Raw genomic sequence first — 27575 nt, 5'->3', positions numbered from 1 at the left:
TGGTGCCACTGCCGTCACATTCTGTTGACAGTCCCTCGTGTCACTGTCCACGAGGGAGAATAAGTGTCGGGATTCCTGCGCCGGTATACTGTGCGCCGGGATCCCGTCAGTTGGCATACTGAAGACCACCCGCCCGTACCCTCCGCTGACAGTCCCCAGTGTCACTGTCCTTAACTTCTGCTGGGTTGGGGTTGTTAACGGCGGCCAGGATCCTGGCCGCAAAATGCCAGCGGGAATAAGTGCAACGAAGCCCCTTGCGGGCTCAGTGGCGAGCAAGATTGGGAATAGATCCTGTTTGTCGGCATGCTGACCGTTGGGATTTCGTGTGGGCGGGATTTACGGGTCGGTATTGTGACCGGCGGTCTCCTGACTGCTGGTCTCATAACTACATCACATCCCGCTGACAGTCCCTGCTGTCGCTGCCCTTACCTTTTGCTGACAGTCCCTGCTGTCGCTGCCCTTACCTTTTGCTGACAGTCCCTGCTGTCTCTGCCCTTGCCCACTGTTTTTAGTCCCTGGTGTCGCTGTCCTTATTCTCCATTGAGGGCCACTGGTGCCACTGCCCTTACGGTTGGTTCTAAATCGGAGTGGGAGAAGGGACCTTCTGATGTCACTAGGGGAGGAGACGCGTCACCGGGGCAGGAGCTACGGGCGAACAGGGTACCCAAAAAGTACCCCCTCGCTTTGGGCTCGGTGGCTCGCTCCACTTCGCTCGCCACCTGATTACTAAAGGTAATAGTTGGTGGCGTGGATAGTAGAGGAACTATCCTGCTGGCCTAGCTCCTCCCCCTTGTGTCGTGCCTCTGACGTAAACGGTCCCTTAGGCCACTTGAATCTAGCATCTACCCTGCCCTTACCCTCCAGGGATATTTGAGGAGTAGAGTTGAAAACCTCTGAACTACTGAAGTGAATAAACAAATTGTAAACCTTCCTGAGCCCTCCCCCAGGTGTGATGTGTATGTGCCACTGGGGTCGATTCAATTCGGCAATTTAAGAATAGCGCCGGGAATTAGCTCTCGACGCTATTCAATTCAGCTCCAGTTAGGTCGGCGATGGCCCTTTCTCGCAGACTAAACAGGTTGAATTGTCAGGAGAACGGGCATTCTCCGACTTAACTCCCCGGCGCGAGGCTGATTCCCGACAGAATCAGCCTCGCGCCAGCCGCGAGGCAGCACTTTTGTCTGGTTTCTTCTCTCATCCCCCGGGGATGAGAGAAGAATTCCCGACAATTGCGGGTCACTAGCGGCTGAATTGAATAGCGTCGGGAGCTAATTCCCGGCGCTATTCTTAAATTGCCGAATTGAATCGACCCCCCTGTGTAACTTAAGAGCCTGTGACATACATGATACCAAACACAAGTTCTAGGTCAGCTTTAGCACAACTAGAGATTTTGGTATTTGCTTTAATTACAAATTTTATGTTTAAAGAACCATCTATAAAGTGTAAATATTTAGGGTATGACGACTAGGGAGATCCTGCTGAAAACAGAGTGGATTAATTCTTCACAAGCATCTGTTCTTTAGGGTTCAGTATGACTTAAGGGCCCTACACATATCACGATGCGCCGCTGAGGTGCCCGACGGCCGATACGGCCGACGAGCGACCCAGCGGCGGGGGGGGCAGTGACGGGGGGAGTGAAGTTTCTTCAATCCCCCGTCACGCGGCTGCATTGAAGTGCAGGCGAATATGGACGAGATCGTCCATATTGGCCTGCATGCACAGCCGACGGGAGACCAGCGATGAACGAGTGCGGGGCCGCGCATCGTTCATCGCTGGAGTCTCCACACTGAAAGATATGAACGAGTTCTCGTTCATTTATGAACGAGATCGTTCATATCTTTCAGAAAATCGGCCAGTGTGTAGGGCCTATTACCGACGGCTGGGATGCCAGTATACCGACAACGGCATCCCGGCCGACAGCAGGGTGAGTGCAGAGTCCCCTGGCGGGCATGCTGTGCTCGCCATAGGTTCTATTCCCACTCTATGGGTGTTGGCATTATCTGCTGTCGGGTTTCTGGCGTTTGTATCCTGACCACCGGCATATTAACTGCATCCCGTTCATGAAAGCAGTTGCAGATATCTGTTTACTGAGGTTGGGTACATTGGGGTTGTCTTATACTGATGTGGATCATTTGAGCTATGTCAATGGTCACTTGGTTAGGCATTTTTAGCTGCATTCACTTGAGAAGTACTGTACTGTTTGTTAGATATGTTTGTAATTCGTGACCATTATTTTATGGCATGTAACTGTTTCCTATGTAGGGCTTGCCTGGCTATAATAATTTGCTTCCATTATGTTCCTGCTGCCAGATTTGATTGGTCCACAGTTTGATGTGTGCGTCATGCATAACCGATACTGACATAGTGACTACTACTGATTATTGTGTTTTATTTTTTTATTACATTTTCTTTGGTTTGTTATTTATATACATGCTTTGAGTTTGTATCATTTGCGGGTATGGGGATGCCCTGCCATGGCAGTTCCCAGTGGCACTTGTGTGGGAATTTAGGAGGCATAATTACTGACCAAGGAGCCAGTACAGTAGTGTCATTTGTATTTTAAGTTAATTATAATAACTTAATTATACCCCACCAATGCATAAAGATACGTACATACATGTAGCCTCAATACGGCATGCGGTGTGAAACGCTTGCCACGACTCGGCCACACTGAACATTTTTTTCACTGAATGTGTCTTAATCGCAATGCAACATAGCTTACTTCCCGAGACTGCTCTGATTAATGTGATATGTGTTCTCTTTGTGTGAGACTAAAGGGGGGATCTAACTGCCGTCGGGAAGTTTAAAAAATCCCTGTGGTGTGGGGTTCTTCCCACAGCCACTGGGTTTTAGTATTTAATTGCAGGACAGAAAATGGGACACAGGGATTTCTATAGAAATTGCAGTGTCTTTTGTCTTGCATACCCAGAACGAATATGATTTTCTTTGTCGTCCACGAGGAGGCACAGGGAGAAACGCTGGGTGTGGGTTGCACTGCACCTGCACTCTCATCAGCGGGATGGATCGCCACCCTGCGCGCCGACTGCGACCCGCCAGTTGTTGTTGTTGTTGTTGTTGTTGGGTTTTTTTTTCTTTGGTACGCGGTGGGAGCTAAACTTAGCTTCCAGTTAGTTTCTGGATTCTCTTGAGTAGCTCTGCGTAGTTGCGCCTCCGCCCAGCCCTGGCGGTGGCAGCAGCACCGGCGTCTGGGTCAGTGACTGCCGCTGTGGAACTCCAGGAAGCAGCACACATGCCGCAACCGGGGACTGGAGGGTGAGTAGACCATCTCCCTGGCTTCAGGGAGCCGCGACAAGGTGGCGATCCATCCCGCTGATGAGAGTGCAGGTGCAGTGCAAGCCCAGGTTGCTGCGCTCAGTCACTAGACCACGAGGACATTAGCGACAGACACAGCGCTGCGTACCTGGTGTCCTGTCTTCTGAGTGGGGAAGGAGTCCTTGCCTGTAGACCCTCCCCCACCCCTGGGGGTCGCTTTTACATTGGTAACTGGCTTCCTAGGGGCTGTCCCCTCCTTTTTCTGTTCTCCTCCCTCAGACCGCTGGGCAGCCATTTTAGGCTTATTGCTGCTCCAGTTTCAGAAGGAGAGGGACCCTCCGCTTTTCTCTCTCCAGTTCCTCGCTCCTGCAGCCTGGTTCTTCGCCTGCTCCTTCCTGCTACTTGGTGGCTGGGTTGTTGAGTATCATTTATTACCTCCACACCCCGTTTTCTGTGCATTAAGAGTTTGTGCATGTTGAGTGTGTCTGATTTTATTATGACATTTCATTTATAATCTCCACAAGTGTTTCACAGCGCCGTACAAAGGACAGTGCAGGGAGACCAAACTTAGCATTACAGTAAATAAATAACAAAAATAGAGTACAGGTAACAAAGAGCACCACAATTCTCAAAACATAATACAGCTAGGATGTAATTAGCGAGGGAGTAATCGTAATGCTTGTGGCTGATGGCAACAGATAGAGATGAGCCTTTACCAGCAGGAGAAAAAGCGGGTAAAGATGGTCGCTGAGTAGGAGAGAGCTGTGAGTGAAATATGTCGAGAAGAGGGCTTTAACAACCAGAAGAAAGAGGGCCCTGCTCTGAGAAGCTAGCAATCTAGTGGCAAGGGGCGACAGACAGATGACATGAGGTGCAAGCGGGAGGTAGCCTGATGGCAGTATGTAAGCAAAGCAGAGATGTTCAAGGCATGAGGCAGGGGGATGGAGGAGCAGCCTCAGGACTAGGTTATGCATCAGAAGGGTACGCTTTGGTTAATAGGTGGGTTTTTAGTGTTTGTTTGAAGCTTTGCAAGGTCGGGGAGAGTCTAATGGAGTGGGGGAGCGCGTTCCACTGAAGGGGTGCAGAACGCGCAAAATCTTGAACTTGAGCATGGGAAGAAGTGACAAGGGCAGAGGCGAGGCGATGGTCATTGGCCGACCGTAGGAGGCTGGAGGGAGTATGAAGGGAGAGGAGGTTGGAAATGTAGGGAGCAGTGGAATTAGAAATGGCCTTGTATGTGAGGGTGAGGAGTTTGAAGAGGATTCTGTAGGTGAATGGGAGCCAGTGTAGATTTTGTCGAAGGGGATTGGCAGATGTAGAGCAGCGGGAGAGGAAGATAAGCCTAGCTGCAGAATTGAGGACAGATTGGAGAGGAGCAAGTGAACTAGTGAGGAGAACATCACAGTAGTCGAGTCGTAAGATGACCAGTGAGTGGATAAGTTTAGTTGCACTCTGGGAGAGAAATGGCCTGATGTGAGCAATGTTGCATAGCTGGAACTGACAGTATTGCGCCAGAGCTTGGATGTGGGGTGCAAAGGAGAGGGAGGAGTCAAGAGTGATGCCCAAGCAGCGGAGTTGGGGAACGTGGGAGGTGATGGTGTTGTCAAAAGTGATAGAAATATTGGTGGGGGTTGTGGCTCTGGCAGAAAGATGCCAAGATATCTGGAAAGATAATGAGTTCAGTTTTGTCCATCTTCAGCGAGCGCTCAGACATCCAGGAGGAGATGCGGAGAGGCAGCTGGAAACCTGAGAGAGGGCAGACCAGGAGAGGTAGAGTTGTGTGTCATCAGCATAGAGGTGGTGTTGAAAACCAAAGGAGTTAATGATAGCACCCAGGAAAGAGGTGTACAGGGAGAACAGAAGGGGGTCCTAGGACAGAACCCTGAGGGACAGCAAGGATGGAAGGGTGTGAGGTGGTGCTGGAGGCAGACACAGAGAGCGGTTAGTGAGGTAAGAGGTAAACCATTCAAGCACAGTGTTAGAGAGACCAACGTTTTGGAGTGTGCGGAGGAGGAGAGGATGATGCACAGTGTCAAAGGCAGCAGAGAGGTCCAGAAGGATGAGCAGAGAGAAATGGACCCTGGATTTGGCCAGAAGCAGGTCATGGGTGACTCTTCACCAAGGCAGTCTTGGTGGAGTGGGTGAAAGCCAGATTGTAGTGGATCAAGGATGGAGTTGTAAAAGAGGTAGCTTGTGAGACAGCTGTCGACAAGTCGTTTAAGTAGTTTGGAGGCGAATGGGAGAAGAGAGATGGGCAGTAGCTAGTGAGCGATGAAGGGTCGAGGTTCATTTTTTTGAGAATAGGTTAGACCAGATCATGTTTGAATGGTGAGGCTAAGATGCTTTCTCTTATGTCCTAGAGGATGCTGGGGACTCCGAAAAGACCATGGGGTATAATCTGGATCCGCAGGAGACATGGGCACACTAAAAAGACTTTGACTGGGTGTGAACTGGCTCCTCCCTCTATGCCCCTCCTCCAGACCTCAGTTAGATTCTGTGCCCAGGAGTGACTGGACACACTCTAGGGGAGCTCTACTGAGTTTCTCTGGAAAGACTTTTGTTAGGTTTTTTATTTTCAGGGAGACCTGCTGGCTACAGGCTCTCTGCATCGTGGGATTGAGTGGAGAGAAGTCAGACCTACTTCTTCTTAGTTCAAAGGCTCTGCTTCTTAGGCTACTGGACACCATTAGCTCCAGAGGGTTTGATCCCTTGGTGTGCCTAGCTGCTTGTTCCCGGAGCCGCGCCGTCACCCCCCTCACAGAAGCCAGAAGAGAGAAGCCGGGTGAGTATTAGAAGAACAGAAGGCTTCAGACTGCAGAAGACTTCAGTGATGGAGGTACAGCGCAGCGGTCGCGCTGCGATCCATGCTCCCACACACCAACGGCACTCACAGGGTGCTGGGCGCTGGGGGGGAGCGCCCTGGGCAGCAGTTGCTGAAGGCTTTTTTGCACTGGTACAAGGCATATTCGGTGCCCGGGCACCATATACGATACCCCCGCCAGTATAAAGAATTCAAATTTGAGCGGGACTACAGCGCGCCGGGAAGGGGCGGGGCTTAGCCGCACAGCTTACCAGCGCCGTTTTCTCTCTCCACAGCCGCTGCAGAGACGCTGGGCCGGACCTCCAAGCTCCTTGCAAGTAACAAGGGAGCGAAACGGGGGGGGGGGGAGCACATGCAATTTTGGTGCGTTATATGTGTATTACAGCGCAAACACCATATATTATTTGTAGTATATGGGCGCTGGGGTGTGAGCTGGCATACTCCCTCTGTGTTCTCTCTACAGGCTTCCCTGTGGGTCTGTCCCCTTTATTTTGGCCGGTGTGGGTGTGTTGGTAGTACGTGTCGACATGTCGGAGGCTGAGTGTTCCTCCCCGGAGGAAGTTACTGGGGGCGCAGAAAAGGGTTTGGGAGTGACTGTCGGCATAGCCGACTGCTGATTGGGTGAATATGTTGAGTACACTGAATGCACATGTGGCTTTATTGTCTAAGAGGCTGGATAAATCTGATTCTCAGACACAAACATGGAGAAAATCCATGGATGACGCTTTGTCTCAGGTACAGACCCCCTCAGGGTCACAAACGTTCATTTACCCAGATGGCAGATACAGATACCGACACAGACTCTGATTCCAGTGTCTATTTCAATGAGGCTACTTTACATCCAAAGGTGGTTAAGAGTATTCAGTACATGATTGTGGCTATTAAAGATGTTTTGCATATTTCTGAGGAACCTCCTGTTCCAGATACAAGGGTTTGTTTATTTAAAGGGAAAAAGCCTGAGGTGAAGTTTCCCTCCTCTCATGAACTGAACGCTCTTTGTGAAAAGGCTTGAGAGTCGCCTGACAAAAGGTGGCAGATTCCCAAGAGAATTTTTATGGCATCTCCTTTCCCCTCTGACGACAGGAAAAAAATGGGAGTCGCCTCCAAATCTGGACAAGGCTCTATCCCGATTCTCCAAAAAGGTGGCACTTCCGTCTCCTGACACAGCTGCCCTCAAAGATCAGGCGGATCGCAAGCAGGAGACGACATTGAAGGCCATTTTCGTTACTACTGGTGCATTACTCGGACCTGCTATGGCGTCGGTGTGGGTGAGTAGTGCTGTTGCTAAGTGGGCTGATAATTTAGCTTCTGATATGGATACCCTTGATAAGGATAACATTCTTTTGACTCTTGGTTATATCAAGGATGCTGCAGATTACTTAAAGGATGCGGCGAGGGATATTAGCCTCTTGGGATCCAGAGCCAATGCCATGGCGGTCTCGGCCAGGAGGGCGCTGTGGATTCATCAATGGAATGCTGATGCCGACTCCAAGAAAGCTATGTAAGCTCTTCCTTTTAAAGGTAGTGTCTTGTTTGGTGAAGGCCTTGCTGACCTGGTGTCTACCGCTACTGCGGGTAAGTCGTCTTTTCTTCCTTATATTCCCACTCAACAGAAAAAGGCGCCCCATTATCAGACGCAGTCCTTTCGGCCTAATAAATACAAGAAAGGAAAAGGCTCGTCCTTCCTCGCTTCAAAGGGTAGTGGAAGGGGAAAGAGGTCACCTGCCGTGTCTGGCACCCAGGACCAAAAGTCATCCCCCGCCTCTACTAAGTCCACCGCATGACGCTGGGGCTCCCCTGCGGGAGTCCGTGCCGGTGGGGGGGCCGTCTCCGATTCCTCAGTCAGGTCTGGTTTCAATCGGCCCTGGATCCTTGGGTCTTGGACATAGTGTCCCAAGGGTACAAACTGGCGTTTCAGGAGATGCCCCCCCCCCCCCCCCGCCGCTTTTTCAAGTCGGCCTTGCCAGTTTCTCTTCCAGAAAGGGTAGTAGTAGAGGCTGCGATACAAAAGCTGTGTCAATAGAGGGTCATTGTGCCGGTTCCCCCGTCCCAACGGGGGGAAGGGTTCTATTCGAGCCTCTTGGTCGTGCCGAAGCCGGACGGCTCGGTCAGACCGATTCTGAACCTAAAATCCCTCAATCCATACTTGAAAAATTTCAAGTTCAAGATGGAATCTCTTCGAGCTGTGATCTCCAGCCTAGATGGGGGGGATTTTATGGCGTCGAAATAAGCGCATATTCAGCCCCCTTTTGTGCCTCCAGTGGCACCTTGGGATCTTAACGTGGTGTTGAGTTTCCTGAAATCACACTGGTTTGAACCACTCAAGACGGTGGAATTGAAATATCTCACGTGGAAGGTGGTCATGCTATTAGCCTTGGCTTCGGCTAGGCATGTGTCAGAATTGGCGGCTTTGTCACATAAAAGCCCTTATCTGGTTTTCCATGCGGATAGAGCAGAATTGCGGACCCGCCCACAATTTCTGCCGAAAGTGGTTTCATCCTTTCATATAAACCAACCTATTGTGGTGCCTGTGACTACTACTGACTTGAAGGATTCCGAGTCACTGGATGTGGTCAGGGCTTTGAAGGCTTATGTAGCCAGAATGGCTAAGGTCGGGAAAACAGAATCTTTGTTTATCCTGTATGCCTCCAACAAGCTTGGGGCGCCTGCTTCAAAGCAAACTATTGCTTGCTGGATCTGTAACACGATTCAGCAGGCTCATTCTGCGGCTGGGTTGCCGCTGCCTAAATCAGTTATGGCCCATTCCACAAGGAAGGTGGGCTCTTCTTGGGCGGCTGCCCGAGGGGTCTCAGCATTACAGCTTTGCCGAGCGTCTACTTGGTCAGGTTCAAACACCTTTGCAAAGTTCTACAAGTTTGATACCCTGGCTGAGGAGGACCTTGTGTTTGCTCAATCGGTGCTGCAGAGTCATCCGCACTCTCCCGCCCGTTTGGGAGCTTTGGTATAATCCCCATGGTCCTTACGGAGTCCCCAGCATCCACTAGGACGTTGGAGAAAATAAGATTTTACTTACACAGTAAATCTATTTCTCGTAGTCTTTAGTGGATGCTGGGCGCCCGTCCCAAGTGCGGACTTCTTCTGCAATGCTTGTATATAGTTGATGCTTAAATAAGGGTTATGTTATAGTTGCATCAGGGTTGATCTGATGCTCTGTTGTTGTTCATACTGTTAACTGGGTAAAGTTATCACAAGTTATACGGTGTGGCTGGTATGAGTCTTGCCCTGGATTCCCAAAATCCTTTCCTTGTACTGTCGGCTCTTCCGGGACCAGTTTCTCTAACTGAGGTCTGGAGGAGGGACATAGAGGGAGGAGCCAGAGCACACCAGAATCTAAATTCATTCTTAAAGTGCCCATGTCTCCTGCGGAGCCCGTCTATTCCCCATGGTCCTTACGGAGTCCCCAGCATCCACTACAGACTACGAGAAATAGATTTACCATGTAAGTAAAATCTTATTTTTACATGTGGAATTGAGGACTCGTCAACAATTTCTGCCGAAGGTGGTTTCTTCGTTTCACATAAATCAACCTATTGTGATACCTGTGGCTACAGATTCTCTCTTAGCAACTGTTCCTTTGATCTCGCCTTTATCAGGAGATTGTCCAAGTACGGTATAATTGTGACCCCTTGCTTGCAAAGGAGTACCATAATTTCCGCCATTACCTTGGTGAAAACCCTCGGGGCCGTGGAAAGCCCAAAGGCAACGTTTGAAATTGGCAATGACAATCCTGCACTGCAAATCTTAGGAAGGCCTGATAAGGAGGATATATATCGGGACGTGTAAGTAGGCATCCTTTATTTCGCCTGGATATCCCTAAAACCGGCACTGTTAGTGTGCTTTGAGGACCATGGTTGGGAATGCCTGGCTTATGTGTCTGCTGCTTCACGTCATCTAAGAATGTGACTCTGGTACAGCCGACACCCTCTCCTGAACTGGTTTTGGCGCCGACATTGACAAAGGTAATGTCTTAACTAGTAGATCGCCTGGTGACTCCAGCTCCGCTGCCAGCTGAGCCCACGCAGGTGAGGCCACTTCTTTTCAACCTCAGATTCCACAGGTAGAACCACCTTGGATGCAGTCTTTTACTCAGCCGGTGCAGGGCTTAACACAGATGTCAGCTTCTGTTCAACAGCTCTTAGAAAGGGGCAGGCCTGCTACGTATAGGTTACCTGCCTGTGATAGTTTTACTTCACAGGCCCAGTCCGACCCCGAGTCTGTTTGGGACCTGGAAGAAACTGGGTCGGGTAATTCTGACCTGGAGTCTTCAGTTATGGAAGAATCTATTTCTCTAACTGATCTGGAACCTTCGAGCGGTCAGGTCAGTACTTCAAATTCAATTCAAATTAAAGACTCGTATCCACCAACTACAGATAAGGCTCTGTTGTTTAAACGACAGAAAAAGGAGTCAACTCAGTTTCCTTCCTTCGCTCAGTTGGAGGATCCCTTAGAGCAGGCATGTCCAAACTGCGGCACTCCAGCTGTTGTGAAACTACATATCCCAGCATGCCCAGAAACAGTTTTGCTGTCAGGGAATGCTAAAGCTGTGTCAGGGCATGCTGGGATGTGTAGTTTCTCAACAGCTGGGGGGCTACAGTTTGGACAAGGCTGCCTTAGAGGTTGCGTGGGCTGAGCCCACTAAACGCTTTCATGTACCTAAGCGCATGGCTTCCTTTTACCTGCTGCCTCCTAAGGAGCGTGCTAAGTGGGTATCCCCTCCACCAGTGGATGCCCATGTAGCCAGATTGGTAAGGTCCTTCCTATTCTGGACATGTCTTCCCTAAAAGATCTTACAGATCGGAAGTTGGAAGCTTTCCTGAGAACGGCCTATTCACATGCTGGGACGGTTGCTCCTCCTGGCCGTGGCAACCCAGGCTGAGGCCAGGGCATCGATAGCTGGGCAGAACGGGAAGAAAAAGGGACTTTAGTCTGGTACTAGTAGACGAGAATTGCTTGCATACGTCATCAATATTAAAAAGGCTAGTACCTATTTGGGAGAAGCGGCCATGGATACCGGAGTCCTAACCTCCAAGGTAACGGCAGCACAACTATAGCTGCTATACAGGCGCTCAGGTCATGGCATGATGCCAACTCGAAGCAGGCTCTTCCCTTTTCTGGAGATGCTCTCTTTAGGCAGGGTGTGGACAAGATTGTCACGACTTTAGCGGAGGCCAAAGCCACCTTCTTACCTTCGGCAGCTCTGTCCAAGGCCAGAACTATCTTTAATTCCTTTCGCCCGCAGGGCAAAAGGTCAGGCTTCCTCGAGATACCAGGCCCCATCCAAGCGAGCTAAGCCCCGTGCTAAACAGCCATGGGCCACCAGACGACCAGCTCCCAAGCAGACTGAGAAGCCTGCCGAGAGACCCCAGGGTGGGAGGCCGACTTCTGCGGTTTGCCCCGTTATGGCTGGAGACCACGTCGGACACTTGGGTCAGGGACATCTTTTGTCAAGGGTACGCAATATCCTTTTGGAAGCGTCCTCATCTCCGGTTCTTCTCCACAGGTATCCCAGCAGATTCGGGGAAAGCAGAAGCTCTACAAGAACCTGTTAGTTACTTTCTGGCCTCCAATGTCATTTTCCCGGTTCCTCAGTCCCAGAGAGGACGGGGGTTTTATTCAACGCTGTTTCTGGTTCGTAAGCCGGATGGCTCTTACCGCCCTATCCTCAATTTAAAGTCGTTGAACAGGGCTCTGCGAATTTCCAAGTTCTGCATGTAGTCCCTCTGTACGATTATCCTCGCCATGGAGCCAGGGGACTTTCTGGCATCCCTGGACATTCAGGATGCCTATTTTACATATTCCCATTTGGGCCCGTAATCAATTGTTCCTCAGGTTTGCCATTCAACAGGACCATTAACCATTTCAGGCATTGCTGTTCGGGTTGTCAATGGCACCTCGTGTTTTTACGAAAGTCATGGTAGCCAGAGTACATCGCAGAGATGTACGGGTCCTTCCTTATTTGGACGACCTGCTCCTCGTGGCCCAGTCGCAGGAGGTGCTACTTCAACATATTCACCTTACGGTGAATCTTCTACAATCTCACGGCTGGAAGATAAATTTGGCACAAATCATCCTTAGTGCCTTCACAGGAGATGATGCATTTGGGAGCCCTGCTCAATTTATGGCTCCAACGCATCTTCCTCCCAGAGGACAAAATTCGAGCTCTGCAATCCACGATTCAACATTTTCTCCTTCACTGCAGAGTGTCCATACAGGCTTGTATGCACGTTCTGACGTCCAAGGTTGCCACTTTCGACATGGTAGAGTACGCGCAGTTTAATTCGCAGGCTCTTCAGTTGGAAGTGCTGTCCGAATGGAATGGCTCCAATCTACACAGTCCATTGTCGGGTCTAGAGAGGTGCGGTACTCCCTCTTGTGGTTGCTTCTTCAGTCCAACCTGGATCAGGGACGCCTCTTTTTGATCCAGGATTGGTTTCTGCTCACCACGGATGCCAGCCTGCAAGGATGGGGTGCAGTCTCCTACCAACATACATTCCAAGGACGTTGGACTGCCCAGGAAAGCAGGCTTCCCATCAATGTCCTTAAGCTCTGGGCCATACAGAGCCCTTCTAGTGATGCAATCTCTCCTTCGGGGTTAACCAGTCAAAATTCAGTCAGACAACGCAACCAAAGTCGCTTACATAAATCAACAGGGCCGGCTCCCGCAGTCACGGGGCCATGCGAGAAGAAACGCACATCTTCCATTGGGCGGAGTGGCATCTTTCTGCACTGTCGCCAATATTCATGCCAGGAGTCCTCAACTGGGAAGCGGACTTCCTCAGTCGCCAGGACGTGCGTTTCTGAGAATGGGCCCTTCATCCGGAGGTCTTTCAGTTGCTGGTTCGTCACTGGGGGCTTCCAGACATCGACATGATGGCGTCTCTGCACCAGGTTCCAAGGTTCTGTGCTCGCACGAGATCCTGCAGCCTTCTTGGTGGACGCCTTAACAGTTCCATGGGAGTTTCCACTGGTAGATTTCTTTCCTCCGATCTCAATGCTGCTGCGGGTACTTCGCAAGTTCAAGCTGGAAGGGGGCACAGTGATTCTCATTGCCCCAGACTGGCCTCGTCGCGGTTGGTACGCAGATCTACAGAGCATCTCCATCGATTCTCCTCTCCGTCTTCCGCGGCGTCCGAATCTTCTGTTCCATGGCCTGTGTCTGCATCCGGATCTCGACAAATTGGCTTTGACAGCGTGGCTCTTGAGACATCCGTCCTGAGAGAGAGAAGCTTTTCTCAGAGGGTTATCTCTAACATGCTTCGGGCTAGGAAATCATCTTAATTCCGAGTTTATCAGAGTCTGAAAGGCTTTCTTTGCTTGGTGTTCACAGCGGCAGTTTAGTCCGCAGTCTTTCCGTCTTTCACAGCTTTTGGCATTTCTCCAGTTGGGGCTTTATCTAGGCCTTATCCTTTCCTCACTTAAGGTTCAGGTTTCTGCCCTTTCTGTCCTCTTCTAACGTCGGCTGGCTCACTTGCTGGACGTTAGGACCTATTTGCAGGGTGTGCTAACTCTACAACCTCCATTTGTGCCACCGGTTTCTCTGTGGGACTTATCGTTGGTTCTTCGGATTCTTCAGTCGGCGCCATTTGAACCGCTGGACAAGGTTGAGCTTAACTCATGTGGAAAGCGGTATTTCTTCTGGCTACTTCGTCAGCTCGACGTGTCTCTGACATCCAGCGCCTTATTCTGACGCTCCCCTTTTCTGGTGTTCCATTCGGATTGTGTTGTCCTGCAGACTCGGTTAGGTCACTTGCTAAGGTAGTTTCCCGTTTCCACATCAATCGGGAAATTGTGGTTCTGACTTTTTCTGCCTCCTCGGCTTCGGAGGCTACCCTAGATATGGTGCGGGCTCTCCGAATTTATGTAGGCTGGACTAAGGACCTCCGTAGGATGGAGTCTGTCCTCTGAGACTCTCACAAGCGGGGATGGCCTGCTGCGAAAGTCTATATAGCTCGATGGCTCCATTTGACTGTCCGGCATGAGGAGGTTACGCCCCATTCCACTCGTTCTGTTGGTCCTTCTTGGGCTGCTAGCCGGGGCGCCTCGGCTGTACAGCTCTGCAAGGCAGCTACGTGGTCTACTGCTGCCACTTCTGTCAGGTTTTATGCCTTTGACACTTTTGCGTCCCAGGACACCGCTTTCAGGTGTTGTGTTCTTGGCGCAGTCCAGGAGCGTTTACACTTGAGTGGACAGTTTTTTTTGTTTGTTTTTTGTTTGTTTTTTAATGCCCCAGCGTTTCTCCCTGTGCGGACGACGAAGAAAATAAGATTTATGATCTTACCTGGGTAAATCTTTTTCTTCCAGTCCATAGGGGGCACAGGGCCCTCTCCACGCACCTGTCTTGCTAGGCATTGTTCCTCTTTTAGTGGGTGTATACAGTTGATGGCAGTGTGTGGCTCTCTCTGTGTGATGGTCTTCCTTCCTCTTTTCCTCGCTCCTGCCGCGTCTTGCTAACTAAAAACTTGCAGGCCGCTGTCAACGGGCAGGGTATAGGAGAGAGGAGGACTGAAGGCTGCTGGGGAAAAATTCTGTAACTCTTTGGTGCCTGGACTCTGTCCTCAGCCACCCTATACCCAGCATCTCTCCCTGTGCCCCCTATGGACTTGAAGAAAAAGATTTTACCCAGGTAAGAACATAAATCTTTCTTTTTTTCCTAAAAGCGTTAAATTTGGGGAAAATCTTTGGGACTTGCTCTGGGACAGTGGCGGCACCAGCCCTGAAGACTGACTAAGTAATTGGAAGTTTCCAGTTAGCTTAATTAGTCAGTTATTGCTCACCTTCTTAAGTGGGGTCTTCTGTATACAGCGTTGGAAGTCGGGTACTCTGCAGCAGGATGAGCATATGTGAGGTGTGCAGAGTATCTGTATTTCAGTATGTGTCCCTGATGTATATGATGCCAAATTATTAATTGGGACATGTACCAAAGGTATATAAAGGTCACATTGGCATACATGGCACAATAAATATATTTTTTTGTGTATAGTGTAAACTTTCCTTATTGCATGTAGTTATACCTATATGGTCCAGCAGTTGCTTTACTGTAGGAATAGCCAACGGTGGGATATCCATCAATGGTTGCTATCGATGTTTCTCTGACGTCCTAAGTGGATGCTGGGACTCCGTAAGGACCATGGGGAATAGCGGCTCCGCAGGAGACTGGGCACAACTAAAGAAAGCTTTAGGACTACCTGGTGTGCACTGGCTCCTCCCACTATGACCCTCCTCCAGACCTCAGTTAGAATCTTGTGCCCGGCTGAGCTGGATGCACACTAGGGGCTCTCCTGAGCTCCTAGAAAGAAAGTATATTTTAGGTTTTTTATTTTACAGTGAGATCTGCTGGCAACAGACTCACTGCAGCGAGGGACTAAGGGGAGAAGAAGCGAACCTACCTGACTGGTGGTAGCTTGGGCTTCTTAGGCTACTGGACACCATTAGCTCCAGAGGGATCGAACACAGGACCCGACCTTGATCGTTCGGTCCCGGAGCCGCGCCGCCGTCCCCCTTACAGAGCCAGAAGCAAGAAGTGGTCCGGAAAATCAGCGGCAGAAGACCTCGGTCTTCAACAAGGTAGCGCACAGCACTGCAGCTGTGCGCCATTGCTCCTCATGCACACCTCACACTCCGGTCACTGATGGGTGCAGGGTGCTGGGGGGGGTGGCGCCCTGAGCAGCAATATAAACACCTTGGCTGGCAAATCATCACAATATATAGTCCCAGGGCTATATATGTGATAAATTACCCCTGCCAGAATCCATGAAAAAAGCGGGAGAAAAGTCTGCCGAAAAAGGGGCGGGGCTATCTTCCTCAGCACACTGGCGCCATTTTTTCTTCACAGTGCAGCTGGAAGACAGCTCCCCAGGCTCTCCCCTGTAGTTTTCAGGCTCAAAGGGTTAAAAAGAGAGGGGGGGCACTAAATTTAGGCGCAATATGTGTATACAAGCAGCTATTGGGGGAAAAATCACTCAGTTATGTTAATCCCTGCACTATATAGCGCTCTGGTGTGTGCTGGCATACACTCTTTCTGTCTCCCCAAAGGACTTTGTGGGGTCCTGTCCTCAGTCAGAGCATTCCCTGTGTGTGTGCGGTGTGTCGGTACGGCTGTGTCGACATGTTGGATGAGGAAGGTTACGTGGAGGCGGAGCAGAGGCCGATAAATGGGATGTCGCCCCCTGTGGGGCAGACACCAGAGTGGATGGATAGGTGGAAGGTATTAACCGACAATGTCAACTCCTTACATAAAAGGCTGGATGACGTAACAGCTGTGGGACAGCCGGCTTCTCAGCCCGCGCCTGCCCAGGCGTCTCAAAGGCCATCAGGGGCTCAAAAAACGCCCGTTACCTCAGATGGCAGACACAGATGTCGACACGGAGTCTGACTCCAGTGTCGACGAGGTTGAGACATATACACAATCCACTAGGAACATCCGTTACATGATCTCGGCAATGAAAAATGTGTTACACATTTCTGACATTAACCCGAGTACCACATAAAAGGGGTTTTATGTTTGGGGAGAAAAAGCAGCCAGTGTTTTGTTCCCCCATCAGATGAGTGAATGAAGTGTGTGAAAAAGCGTGGGTTCCCCCGATAAGAAACTGGTAATTTCTAAAAAGTTACTGATGGCGTACCCTTTCCCGCCAGAGGATAAGTTACGCTGGGAGATATCCCCTAGGGTGGATAAGGCGCTCACACGTTTGTCAAAAAAGGTGGCACTGCCGTCTTAGGATACGGCCACTTTGAAGGAGCCTGCTGATAAAAAGCAGGAGGCTATCCTGAAGTCTGTATTTACACACTCAGGTTCTAGACTGAGACCTGCAGATAGTGCTGCTGCAGCGTGGTCTGTAACCCTTTCAAACAATAAGACGTCGTCTTATATATGAGGGATGCACAGAGGGATATTTTGCCGGCTGGCATCCAGAATTAATGCAATGTCCATTCTGTCAGGAGGGTATTAGAGACCCGACACTGGACAGGTGATGCTGACTTTAAAAGGCACATAGAGCCTTATAAGGGTGAGGAATTGTTTGGGGATGGTCTCTGGGACCTCGTATCCACAGCAACAGCTGGGATAAAAAAATTTTACCTCGGGTTTCCTCACAGCCTAAGAAAAGCACTGTATTAGGTACAGTCCTTTCGGCTTCAGAAAAGCAAGCGGGTCAAAGGAAAAAGCTGCACCAGTCAGCCAGTTCCCAGAATCAAAACACCGCTTCCTCTGAGTCCACCGCATGACGCGGGGGCTCCACAGGCATAGCCAGGTACGGTGGGGGGCCGCCTCAAAAATTTCATCGATCAGTGGGCTCGCTCACAGGTGGATCCCTGGATCCTTCAAGTAGTATCTCAGGGGTACAAGCTGGAATTCGAGGCGTCTCCCCCCCGCCGTTTCCTCAAATCTGCCTTGCCGACAACTCCCTCAGGCAGGGAGGCTGTGCTAGAGGCAATTCACAAGCTGTATTCCCAGCAGGTGATAGTCAAGGTGCCCCTACTTCAACAAGGACGGGGTTACTATTCCACACTGGTTGTGGTACCGAAACCGGACGGTTCGGTGAGACCCATTTTAAATTTGAAATCCTTGAACACATACATTAAAAAATTCAAGTTCAAGATGGAATCGCTCAGGGCGGTTATTGCAAGCCTGGAGGGGGCGGATTACATGGTATCCCTGGACATCAAGGATGCTTACCTACATGTCCCCATTTACCATCCTCATCAGGAGTACCTCAGATTTGTGGTACAGGATTGCCATTACCAATTCCAAACACTGCCGTTTGGACCGTCCACGGCACCGAGGGTCTTTACCAAAGTAATGGCAGAAATGATGATACTCCTTCGAAAAAAGGGAGTTTTAATTATCCCGTACTTGGACGATCTCCTTATAAAGGCGAGGTCCAAGGAGCAGTTGTTGGTCGGAGTAGCACTATCTCGGGAAGTGCTACATCAGCACGGATGGATTCTATACGTTCCAAAGTCACAGCTGGTTCCTACCACACGCCTACTGTTCCTGGGGATGGTTCTGGACACAGAACAGAAAAAAGTGTTTCTCCTGCAGGAGAAAGCCAAGGAGCTGTCATCTCTAGTCAGAGACCTCCTGAAACCAAAACAGGTATCGGTGCATCACTGCACACGAGTCCTGGGAAAAATGGTAGCTTCTTACGAAGCAAAATTCCATTCGGCAGGTTCCATACAAGAACCTTTTAGTGGGACCTCTTGAACAAGTGGTCGGGATCGCATCTTCAGATGCATCGGCTGATAACCCTGTCTCCAAGGACCAGGGTATCTCTACTGTGGTGGCTGCAGAGTGCTCATCTTCAAGAGGGCCGCAGAATCGGCATACAGGACTGGGTCCTGGTAACCACGGATGCCAGCCTTCGAGGCTGGGGGGGCAGTCACACAGGGAAGAGACTTCCAAGGACTTTGGTCAAGTCAGGAGTCGTCCCTACACATAAATATTCTGGAACTAAGGGCCATTTACAATGCCCTAAGTCAGGCAAAACCCCTGCTTCAAAACCAGCCGGTACTGATCCAGTCAGACAACATCACGGCAGTCGCCCATGTAAACCGACAGGGCGGCACAAGAAGCAGGATGGCGATGGCAGAAGCCACAAGGATTCTCCGATGGACGGAAAATCACGTCTTAGCACTGTCAGCAGTGTTCATTCCGGGAGTGGACAACTGGGAAGCAGACTTCCTCAGCAGACACGACCGACACCCGGGAGAGTGGGGACTTCATCCAGAAGTCTTCCAACTGTTGGTAAACCGTTGGGAAAGGCCACAGGTGGACATGATGGCGTCCCGCCTAAACAAAAAACTAGATATTGCGCCAGGTCAAGGGACCCTCAGGCAATAGCTGTGGACGCGCTAGTGACACCGTGGGGGTACCAGTCGGTTTATGTATTCCCTCCTCTGCCTCTCATACCAAAGGTACTGAGACTAATAAGAATACGAGGAGTAAGAACGATACTCGTGGTTCCGGATGGGCCAAGAAGAGCTTGGTACCCAGAACTTCAAGAAATAATATCAGAGGACCCATGGCCTCTACCGCTCAGACAGGATCTGCTACAGCAGGGGCCCTGTCTGTTCCAAGACTTACCGCGGCTGCGTTGGACGGCATGGCGGTTGAATTCCGGATCCTAAAGCAAAAGGGCATTCCGGAGGAAGTCATTCCTACGCTGATAAAAGCCAGGAAAGAAGTAACCGCAAACCATTATCACCATATTTGGCGAAAATATGTTGCGTGGTATGAGGCCAGGAAGGCCCCAACAGAGGAATGCCAGCTGGGTCGTTTTCTGCACTTCCGACAGTCAGGAGTGACTATGGGCCTAAAATTGGGTTCCATTAAGGTCCAGATTTCGGCTCTGTCGATTTTCTTCCAGAAAGAACTGGCTACACTGCCTGGAGTTCAGACATTTGTAAAGGGAGTGCTACATATTCAGCCCCTTTTTTGTGCCTTCTGTGGCACCTTGGGATCTCAACGTGGTGTTGAGTTTCTTAAAATCACATTGATTTGAGCCACTTGAAACTGTGGATTTGAAATATCTCACGTGGAAAGTGGTCATGTTATTGGCCTTGGCTTCGGCCAGGCGTGTGTCAGAATTGGCGGCTTTGTCATGTAAAAGACCTTATCTGATTTTCCATATGGATAGGGCAGAATTGAGGACTCGTCCCCAGTTTCTCCCTAAGGTGGTATCAGCTTTTCACTTGAACCAACCTATTGCAGTGCCTGCGGCTACTAGGGACTTGGAAGATTCCAAGTTACTGGACGTAGTCAGGGCCTTAAAAATTTATATTTCCAGGACGGCTGGGGTCAGGAAAACTGACTCGTTTTTTTTTTTATCCTGTAGGCACCCAACAAAATAGGTGCTCCTGCTTCTAAGCAGACTATTGCTCGCTGAAATTGTAGCACAATTCAGCTAGAGCATTCTGCGGCTGGATTGCCGCATCCTAAATCAGTAACAGCCCATTCCACGAGGAAAGTGGGCTCATCTTGGGAGGCTACCCGAGGGGTCTCGGCTTTACAACTTTGCCGAGCTGCAACTTGGTCAGGGGCAAACACGTTTGCTAAATTCTACAAATTTGATACCCTGGCTGAGGAGGACCTTGAGTTCTCTCATTCGGTGCTGCAGAGTCTTCCGCACTCTCCCGCCCGTTTGGGAGCTTTGGTATAATCCCCATGGTCCTTACGGAGTCCCCAGCATCCACTAGGACGTCAGAGAAAATAAGATTTTACTCACAGGTAAATCTATTTCTCGTAGTCCGTAGTGGATGCTGGGCGCCCATCCCAAGTGCGGATTGTCTGCAATACTTGTATACAGTTATTGCCTAACTAAAGGGTTATTGTTGAGCCATCTGTTGAGAGGCTCAGTTATATTTCATACTGTTAATTGGGTATAGTATCACGAGTTATACAGTGTGGCTGGTATGAGTCTTACCCGGGATTCAAAATCCTTCCTTATTGTGTCAGCTCTTCCGGGCACAGTATCCTAACTGAGGTCTGGAGGAGGGGCATAGAGGGAGGAGCCAGTGCACACCAGATAGTACCTAATCTTTCTTTTAGTTGTGCCCAGTCTCCTGCGGAGCCCGTCTATTCCCCATGGTCCTTACGGAGTCCCCAGCATCCACTACGGACTACGAGAAATAGATTTACCGGTGAGTAAAATCTTATTATTTTCTATTGTTGCAACCATCAGTGGTATAAAACTATCTGCTAGGGAGCCATCAATGGTTTAACCCATCAATGGTTATCCCTGCTTTACAATTAAGTGGGCTGTGGGCGGAACTATGGTCAGTGTCCAGACACATTGTAAGGGAGGGGGGGGGGGGGGAATCGTGGCTGGTCATTACCATCGATGGCAGGAAACCATGTGGCATGTGGTTCACCATCAATGGCTAAAGTATTTGACATCTGGCATAGACCATCAATGATTTTAAATCATTGATGGTTGATGGCCATCCCTACTTTACTATACCCGTGTGGTTGATCATCTCTCAGAAGCAAGTGGTGGCAGGCACTGAGTGATCCCTATTTTTACCTGCATCAAGTAGTAAGTGTCTGAGGCCAAAACTGCTAATCGCTCATACAGTTCTGCTTTTTTCTTTTAAAATGACAAATGCTGAATTTCATTGCGGAAGTTTTGCCTAGATGTGTTATTTAATAAATGTATTTTGTTCAATTACAGAGAAGACTGTATTCTGCAAAAGCAGCCAAAAGGCCTGAAGCTGCTGTTAGTGTGCGTCTTCATCCAGAGGAGCTTGAGGTGAGTTATCTTCAGTTGGTGGTGACTACACATAGAATTAGGTTGTATGGCTATCCTAAAGTGGGTGGTGGAATCTGGCAGTTTTCCGGTGCAATCTTCAAGTACCAACAGATAATGGGGCAGATTTATGAAGCCTGGAGAAGGGATAAAGCAGTGATAAGTGCAAGGTGATAACACACCAGCAAGTCAGCTCCTGTAATTTTTCAAATCCGTAATGATCGGCATGTGCGTGATCACCTTGCGCTTATCACTGCTTTGTCACTTCTTTATCCTTTCTCCAGGTTAATACATCTGCACCATAGTTTAGAATATCTATAATCATGCACAGGTTAATATAGTTTGGTGGAGCAGTAATTATCCCACCTGCTTCCACAGAATTGAAATCCTGCAAACATGGCCTTTTGGTGGTACTTGAGGATTAGATTGGTCCCACAGGGGACGTCAATTTAGTCACAAACGTGCATAGCAATGTGGAGAATGTAGCCTTAGGCGGATCCTGTGATGCCCCAAGCGCTATTGACCCACTGGGGGGTAATGAACCCCCTGAACTCTCAGCTGCTAAATTATCCTACGTTGCGTCAGCTGCCTCACTACCACGCAGTGTGGGAGAGGCCCCAATGTCGTTGCCACGTGTAGCAGACATAACTATGTGCACAATAATGGGCAACCTGGTACAAGGTATAGCAGCACTATACCTAGCAAGAACACTCAGATGGCACAGACTGGAGGTTCAATAGATATAGAATATATGGTGACTATAAATCACAAGCAAAAATACCCCGACAGTATATCTTGTGATATAATCCTACATTGAAAATTGAAAAACCTGAAACACTTGGCCCCCTCAGGTATAGCAATATAGGAATAGCATGCTGAGTGAAATTCCCTGCTATAAGGCAACCACGCAGCAGCTACATGCGTGCGCACACATAGATATATAGTCACAAATGTACCATAAACTGCACTGGACTAGCAATACAAAGTAATACTCAGTATGGCTATATGTGATAACAGATATAGCAAACACAGTAAGCACTGGATGTATATCACAGGGTGTTTGTACCACACAACCCTGAAGGTATGCACTCTTTCTTAACTAACACAATACCAGTGACAGGTAGAATACTCAAGTGTCCTGTACAGGGCCGGTTCCAGCGCTGTTTGCGCCCCGGGCGGGAAGTAGGGGGCGTGGTTTCGTGCAGGGGGCGTGGTCAGTTACGCCCCCTGTTTAGAGTAGCGCTGCTGAAACGCTGTGCGGTGCGCAGTAAAGGTCCTCTCCATGAAGGGAAACTAGACGCTACGCATCTAGTTCCCTTCGGAGCGGGCACCTGGGGGCAGTAGCGGAGGGCAGCTGGGCAGTAGCGGATCTTGCCCTGCTGCGGCGACCTCCGGAAGGCGGCGCCCTGGGCAAAAGTCCTGCTTGCCCGTGGCAAGATCCGCTACTGGTCCTGTAGGAAGCACAGCACTGGCAGTCAGGCGGTTCCACAGAGGAGGATTTGCCCCAGCAATCCCAGGAACAGCAAAGCTCAAGCTGAAATGGCCGCTGACCAGGAGTGAAGGAGAAGGAGGCAGCTCCAGGGCGGGAACATTGTAAAAATGGCGCCCTGGGGCTGGGGGGAGGAGCCTCAGGTCCAACCTGCTCCCCCTGCTGGCATCCCCGCCGGGTGTGCGTGCAGAATATAAAACAGGGGAATTATACTAAATCCCCCTGACCTGTACCCTGAATAGTACCCTGGTGGCTAGTGGAGCAAGCTGCCCAGTAATCAGTGCCAGCGCGCGCATGGCCCGTCTCTTACGGCCGTGCTGGATCGCGGTAAAGTGCCGCATAGGAGTATCAAAAATCCTTCGTTGGGCGTAACGCCATCTGCCAGCCATATCGGCAGTGTTCATTGCGAGAGACCTCAACTGGGAAGCGGACTTCCTCAGTCGTTAGGACGTACACGCCGGAGAGTGGAGTCTTCATCCCGAAGTCTTTCAACTCCTAGTTGACAAGTGGGGCCTACCAGATGTAGACCTAATGGCGTCTCGACACAATCACAAGGTTCTGGTCTTCGGAGCAAGGACAAGGGATCCTCAAGCAGCGTTCGTGGACGCCCTGGCAATTCCATGGAACTTTCGGCTGCCATACGTGTTCCCTCCGGTGTCACTTCTGCCCATGATGATAAGGAAGTTCAAGCAAGAAGGAAGAATACTACTTCTAATCGCTCCAGCGTGTCCCATACTGCATTGGTTCTCAGACCTGCAGGGTCTCTCAATAGAGCGTTTTCTACTTCCGCAACGCCAGACCACCTTGTTCAGGGCTTTTGTGTCTACCAGGATTTGGCCCGGCTGGCTTTGACGGCATGGCTCTTTAAGCTTCCGTACTGAGGGCCAAAGGATTTTCTGAGGCAGTTATTCAAACTATGTTAAAGGCCCGTAAACCGGCATCTGCTCAGATTTATCATAGTGTCTGGAATTATTTTGCCTGGTTTTGACTAACCATTATGACTCGTACAAGTTCAGTACTGCCAAACTTTTGGCTTTCCTGCAACAGGGCCTGGACTTAGGCCTTCATCTGGCCTCCCTCAATGTTCATATTTCTGCCTTGTCGATATGGTTTCAGAGAAATTGCAACTCTGCCTGACGTTCATACATTCACTCAGGGTGTTTTACGGATTCATCTTCCCTATGGCTCCTTGGGATTTGTCGGTGATTCTGGACGCCTTACAAGAGTCTCCGTTTGAACCTCTTGAGTCTGTGGACCTTAAGTGGCTTACTCTTAAGGTCTTGTTTTTGCTGGCTATTGCCTCTGCTAGATGGGTTTCAGACATGGGTGCCCTGTCCTGTCGGTCACCCTTTCTGATTTTTGACCGTGCAGTTCTTAGAACTCGCCCTGGTTATCTGCCTAAGGTGGTGTCCTCTTTCCACCTTAACCAAGAGATTGTGGTTCCGGCCTTTACCTCTCCTGGTTTATCCTCCAGAGAGTGGTCTTTGGATGTGGTACAGACTCTCCGTATTTATGTGAAGAGAACAGCTTCGCTTAGGAGATCTGATTCTCTTTGTTCTTTTTGGTTTTCATAAAAGTGGCTGGCCTGCTAATAAGCAGATCTTGGCCAGATTGATTAGAATGGTGATTGCACATGCTTATGTACAGGCTGGCCTTCCAGCTCCTTCTACCATCAGAGCCCATACTACTGTCTGTTGGACCTTCTTGGGCGGTCCGCCTGTTGGTGCCTCAGATCAAGATCCCACTCTACACCCTGATGTTGTCTCTGTGGAACCCAGTGTACCTCGCAGAAAGAGATTTAACAAAGGGAAGTTCTCGCCATAAATCAATCTCTCTGTCTTTCTGTCAGTAAACTTGTTCCATAAGGCAGCAAAATAGTAATCGTAGCTAAATATTCCAGGCTCCAGCCAGTTGACAGTTACTGGTACAGAAATAGTTCCTGGCTTCATGTATGCAGGGATTACTGTCACTGTTCTTGTTCGAAAATGTGCACATTTGGTGGTTATGGTAGTTCTGCTAATTCCTGACTTGAGGCATTTGACCCTTACAGGCCCTGTGCTTGTACCTGCCTTGAGGCAGATGATAGATACAGCCACTGTGATAACCGTCTAGAGGCTTATGACGATTACAGGCACTGTGCTAGCTCCTAGCTTGGGGCAGCTGGCGATTACAGGCATTGTGCTAGCTTCTGTCTAGAGGCTATAATTCCATATGGAACGGCAGGATTTTGCAGCCTTGCAGCAGCAATATGTCTGAATCCAGTCCGGGTTTTAGCTGTGCCTGTTGTGAGGCTTGTGTATAGCTGGGCTAATCACTACAACTTGTTTGTTTAGTAGTATTTGGTCCTGATGCCAGCAAGTGGGCAGGCGATAGGTTGGGGTCTGGGGTTACGTTAGGAGCCATTTGAAATCCGTCCTACTTGTGCTTATTAGAACTTGGAACGTTGTGCTGCGGTTCAAAGACAACCTGCATGTATTGTGTAATCTGCCTGATGTGGAAATAAAGTGAATTGGACTGTACTCCGTCTATGCGGTTCTGTCTCATAGTATATTTTGCAATTGTCTTACAGATCACAAAGTTGCCAAATGGACTGGTAATTGCTTCTCTAGAAAACTACTCCCCTGCTTCTAAGATCGGAGTATTTATAAAGGCAGGAAGCAGATATGAAAATGCCAACAGTCTGGGTGTTAATCATGTATTACGTCTTGCATCTAACTTGGTAAGTCTTTTGCACAATTAACCTGCTAACTATTATAGTTTCAGAAAGCTTAAGTTAATTAAAGGGATCCTTCACTCAAACGGCATAATGTACTATGTAGTGTGTAATGCTGGCCATACACTAGGTCAATATCGTGTACGAATACACTGTATCGACCTATCATTCGAACCCATTGCATGCACTGCTTGTTAATACGATGCTTGACCCTGTAGGTTGCACTTCGCATCAGCTGATATGTCGTGCACACATGATCAGCTGATCCCGGCAATTGCGGAGGTATGATGGATTGCATGGTGCAAAAGCACCGTACAGTCTATCGCATGCCTGGTGGCTGGCGAGGATGATCATTAGTACGACATGCATCTAATGCAAGTTGTACTAATGTATGGCCAGCATTATGAGTGGTTGTTTTCAAAAAGACATAAGAACTATGCACCCGCCCCCCACCCCTCACCCCTCATCTGGCTTTCCTATCATCTCTGCTACATTTCACCATGGTGAGTCTGTCATGGTTAATATATGCTGTTACTATGCTGGTGAGCTCCATAATAACCAGACAGAGATCTCTCCCCTCTAGCATGTCCTAGCATTTTATATGAATGTGCTTTATACAGAATAGTAGGACATGCCTCAGACGAGTGTGATTTTTGCTTGGTTAATCTGCTGCATAGTAATTGCAGATTCTGTCAGGCCTGTCACGGCAGAGAGGTTCCAGACTAGTAAGGGTGTACTCTTGTATGCAGCTGCCTCAAATCCACTAAATAGGGAGGTTACCAAACATGACTGATGTGTATTGATGCTATTAAAGTCATGTCTAAATAAAATGGGCCAATAAACTAAACTAATTTTCTCTAACGTCCTAAGTGGATGCTGGGGACTCCGTAAGGACCATGGGGAATAGCGGCTCCGCAGGAGACTGGGCACAAAGTAAAAAGCTTTAGGACTACCTGGTGTGCACTGGCTCCTCCCCCTATGACCCTCCTCCAAGCCTCAGTTAAGATTTTGTGCCCGAACGAGAAGGGTGCAATCTAGGTGGCTCTCCTGAGCTGCTTAGAGAAAAAGTTTAAAGTAGGTTTTTACTTTCAGTGAGACCTGCTGGCAACAGGCTCACTGCATCGAGGGACTAAGGGGAGAAGAAGTGAACTCACCTGCGTGCAGAGTGGATTGGGCTTCTTAGGCTACTGGACATTAGCTCCAGAGGGACGATCACAGGCCCAGCCATGGATGGGTCCCGGAGCCGCACCGCCGGCCCCCTTACAGAGCCAGAAGACAGAAGAGTCCGGAAAATCGGCGGCAGAAGACGTCCTGTCTTCATTAAGGTAGCGCACAGCACCGCAGCTGTGCGCCATTGCTCTCAGCACACTTCACACTCCGGTCACTGAGGGTGCAGGGCGCTGGGGGGGGGCGCCCTGAGACGCAATAGAAATACCTTTTTTTGGCTAAAAATACATCACATATAGCTCCTGGGCTATATGGATGTATTTAACCCCTGCCTAAATTACAATAAAAAAGCGGGAGAAAGGCCGCCGAAAAGGGGGCGGAGCCTATCTCCTCAGCACACTGGCGCCATTTTTTCCTCACAGCTCCGTTGGAGGAAGGCTCCCTGACTCTCCCCTGCAGTCCTGCACTACAGAAACAGGGTAAAACAAGAGAGGGGGGGCATAAAATTGGCATATAAAGATATACAGCAGCTATATTAGGGAAAAACACTTATATAAGGTTATCCCTGTGTATATATATATATATATATATATATATATATATATATATATATATATATATATATAATATAATATAGCGCTCTGGTGTGTGCTGGCAAACTCTCCCTCTGTCTCCCCAAAGGGCTAGTGGGGTCCTGTCCTCTATCAGAGCATTCCCTGTGTGTGTGCGGTGTGTCGGTACGTTGTGTCGACATGTATGAGGAGGAAAATGGTGTGGAGGCGGAGCAATTGCCTGTGTTAGTGATGTCACCCTCTAGGGAGTCGACACCTGACTGGATGATCTTATGGA

At 49.5% G+C, this 27575-nt stretch overlaps 1 protein-coding gene across 1 annotated transcript in view; it reads left to right on the top strand.

The window, feature by feature from the left end:
- LOC134945246 (cytochrome b-c1 complex subunit 2, mitochondrial) overlaps nt 1-27575 on the top strand; it is a 49453-nt gene that overhangs the window by 630 nt on the left and 21248 nt on the right. The window contains exons 2-3 of the mRNA XM_063934418.1: nt 21283-21360; nt 25416-25565. Of these exons, the coding sequence (XP_063790488.1) occupies nt 21283-21360; nt 25416-25565 (228 nt within the window). The remainder of the gene's footprint in view (nt 1-21282; nt 21361-25415; nt 25566-27575) is intronic.

This window comes from Pseudophryne corroboree, chromosome 7 (genome assembly GCF_028390025.1).
Source record: "Pseudophryne corroboree isolate aPseCor3 chromosome 7, aPseCor3.hap2, whole genome shotgun sequence".
NCBI classification, from domain to species: domain Eukaryota; kingdom Metazoa; phylum Chordata; class Amphibia; order Anura; family Myobatrachidae; genus Pseudophryne; species Pseudophryne corroboree.
The sequence above is the reverse complement of the archived record's forward strand: the minus strand, read 5'-3'. Positions and strand labels throughout refer to the sequence as shown.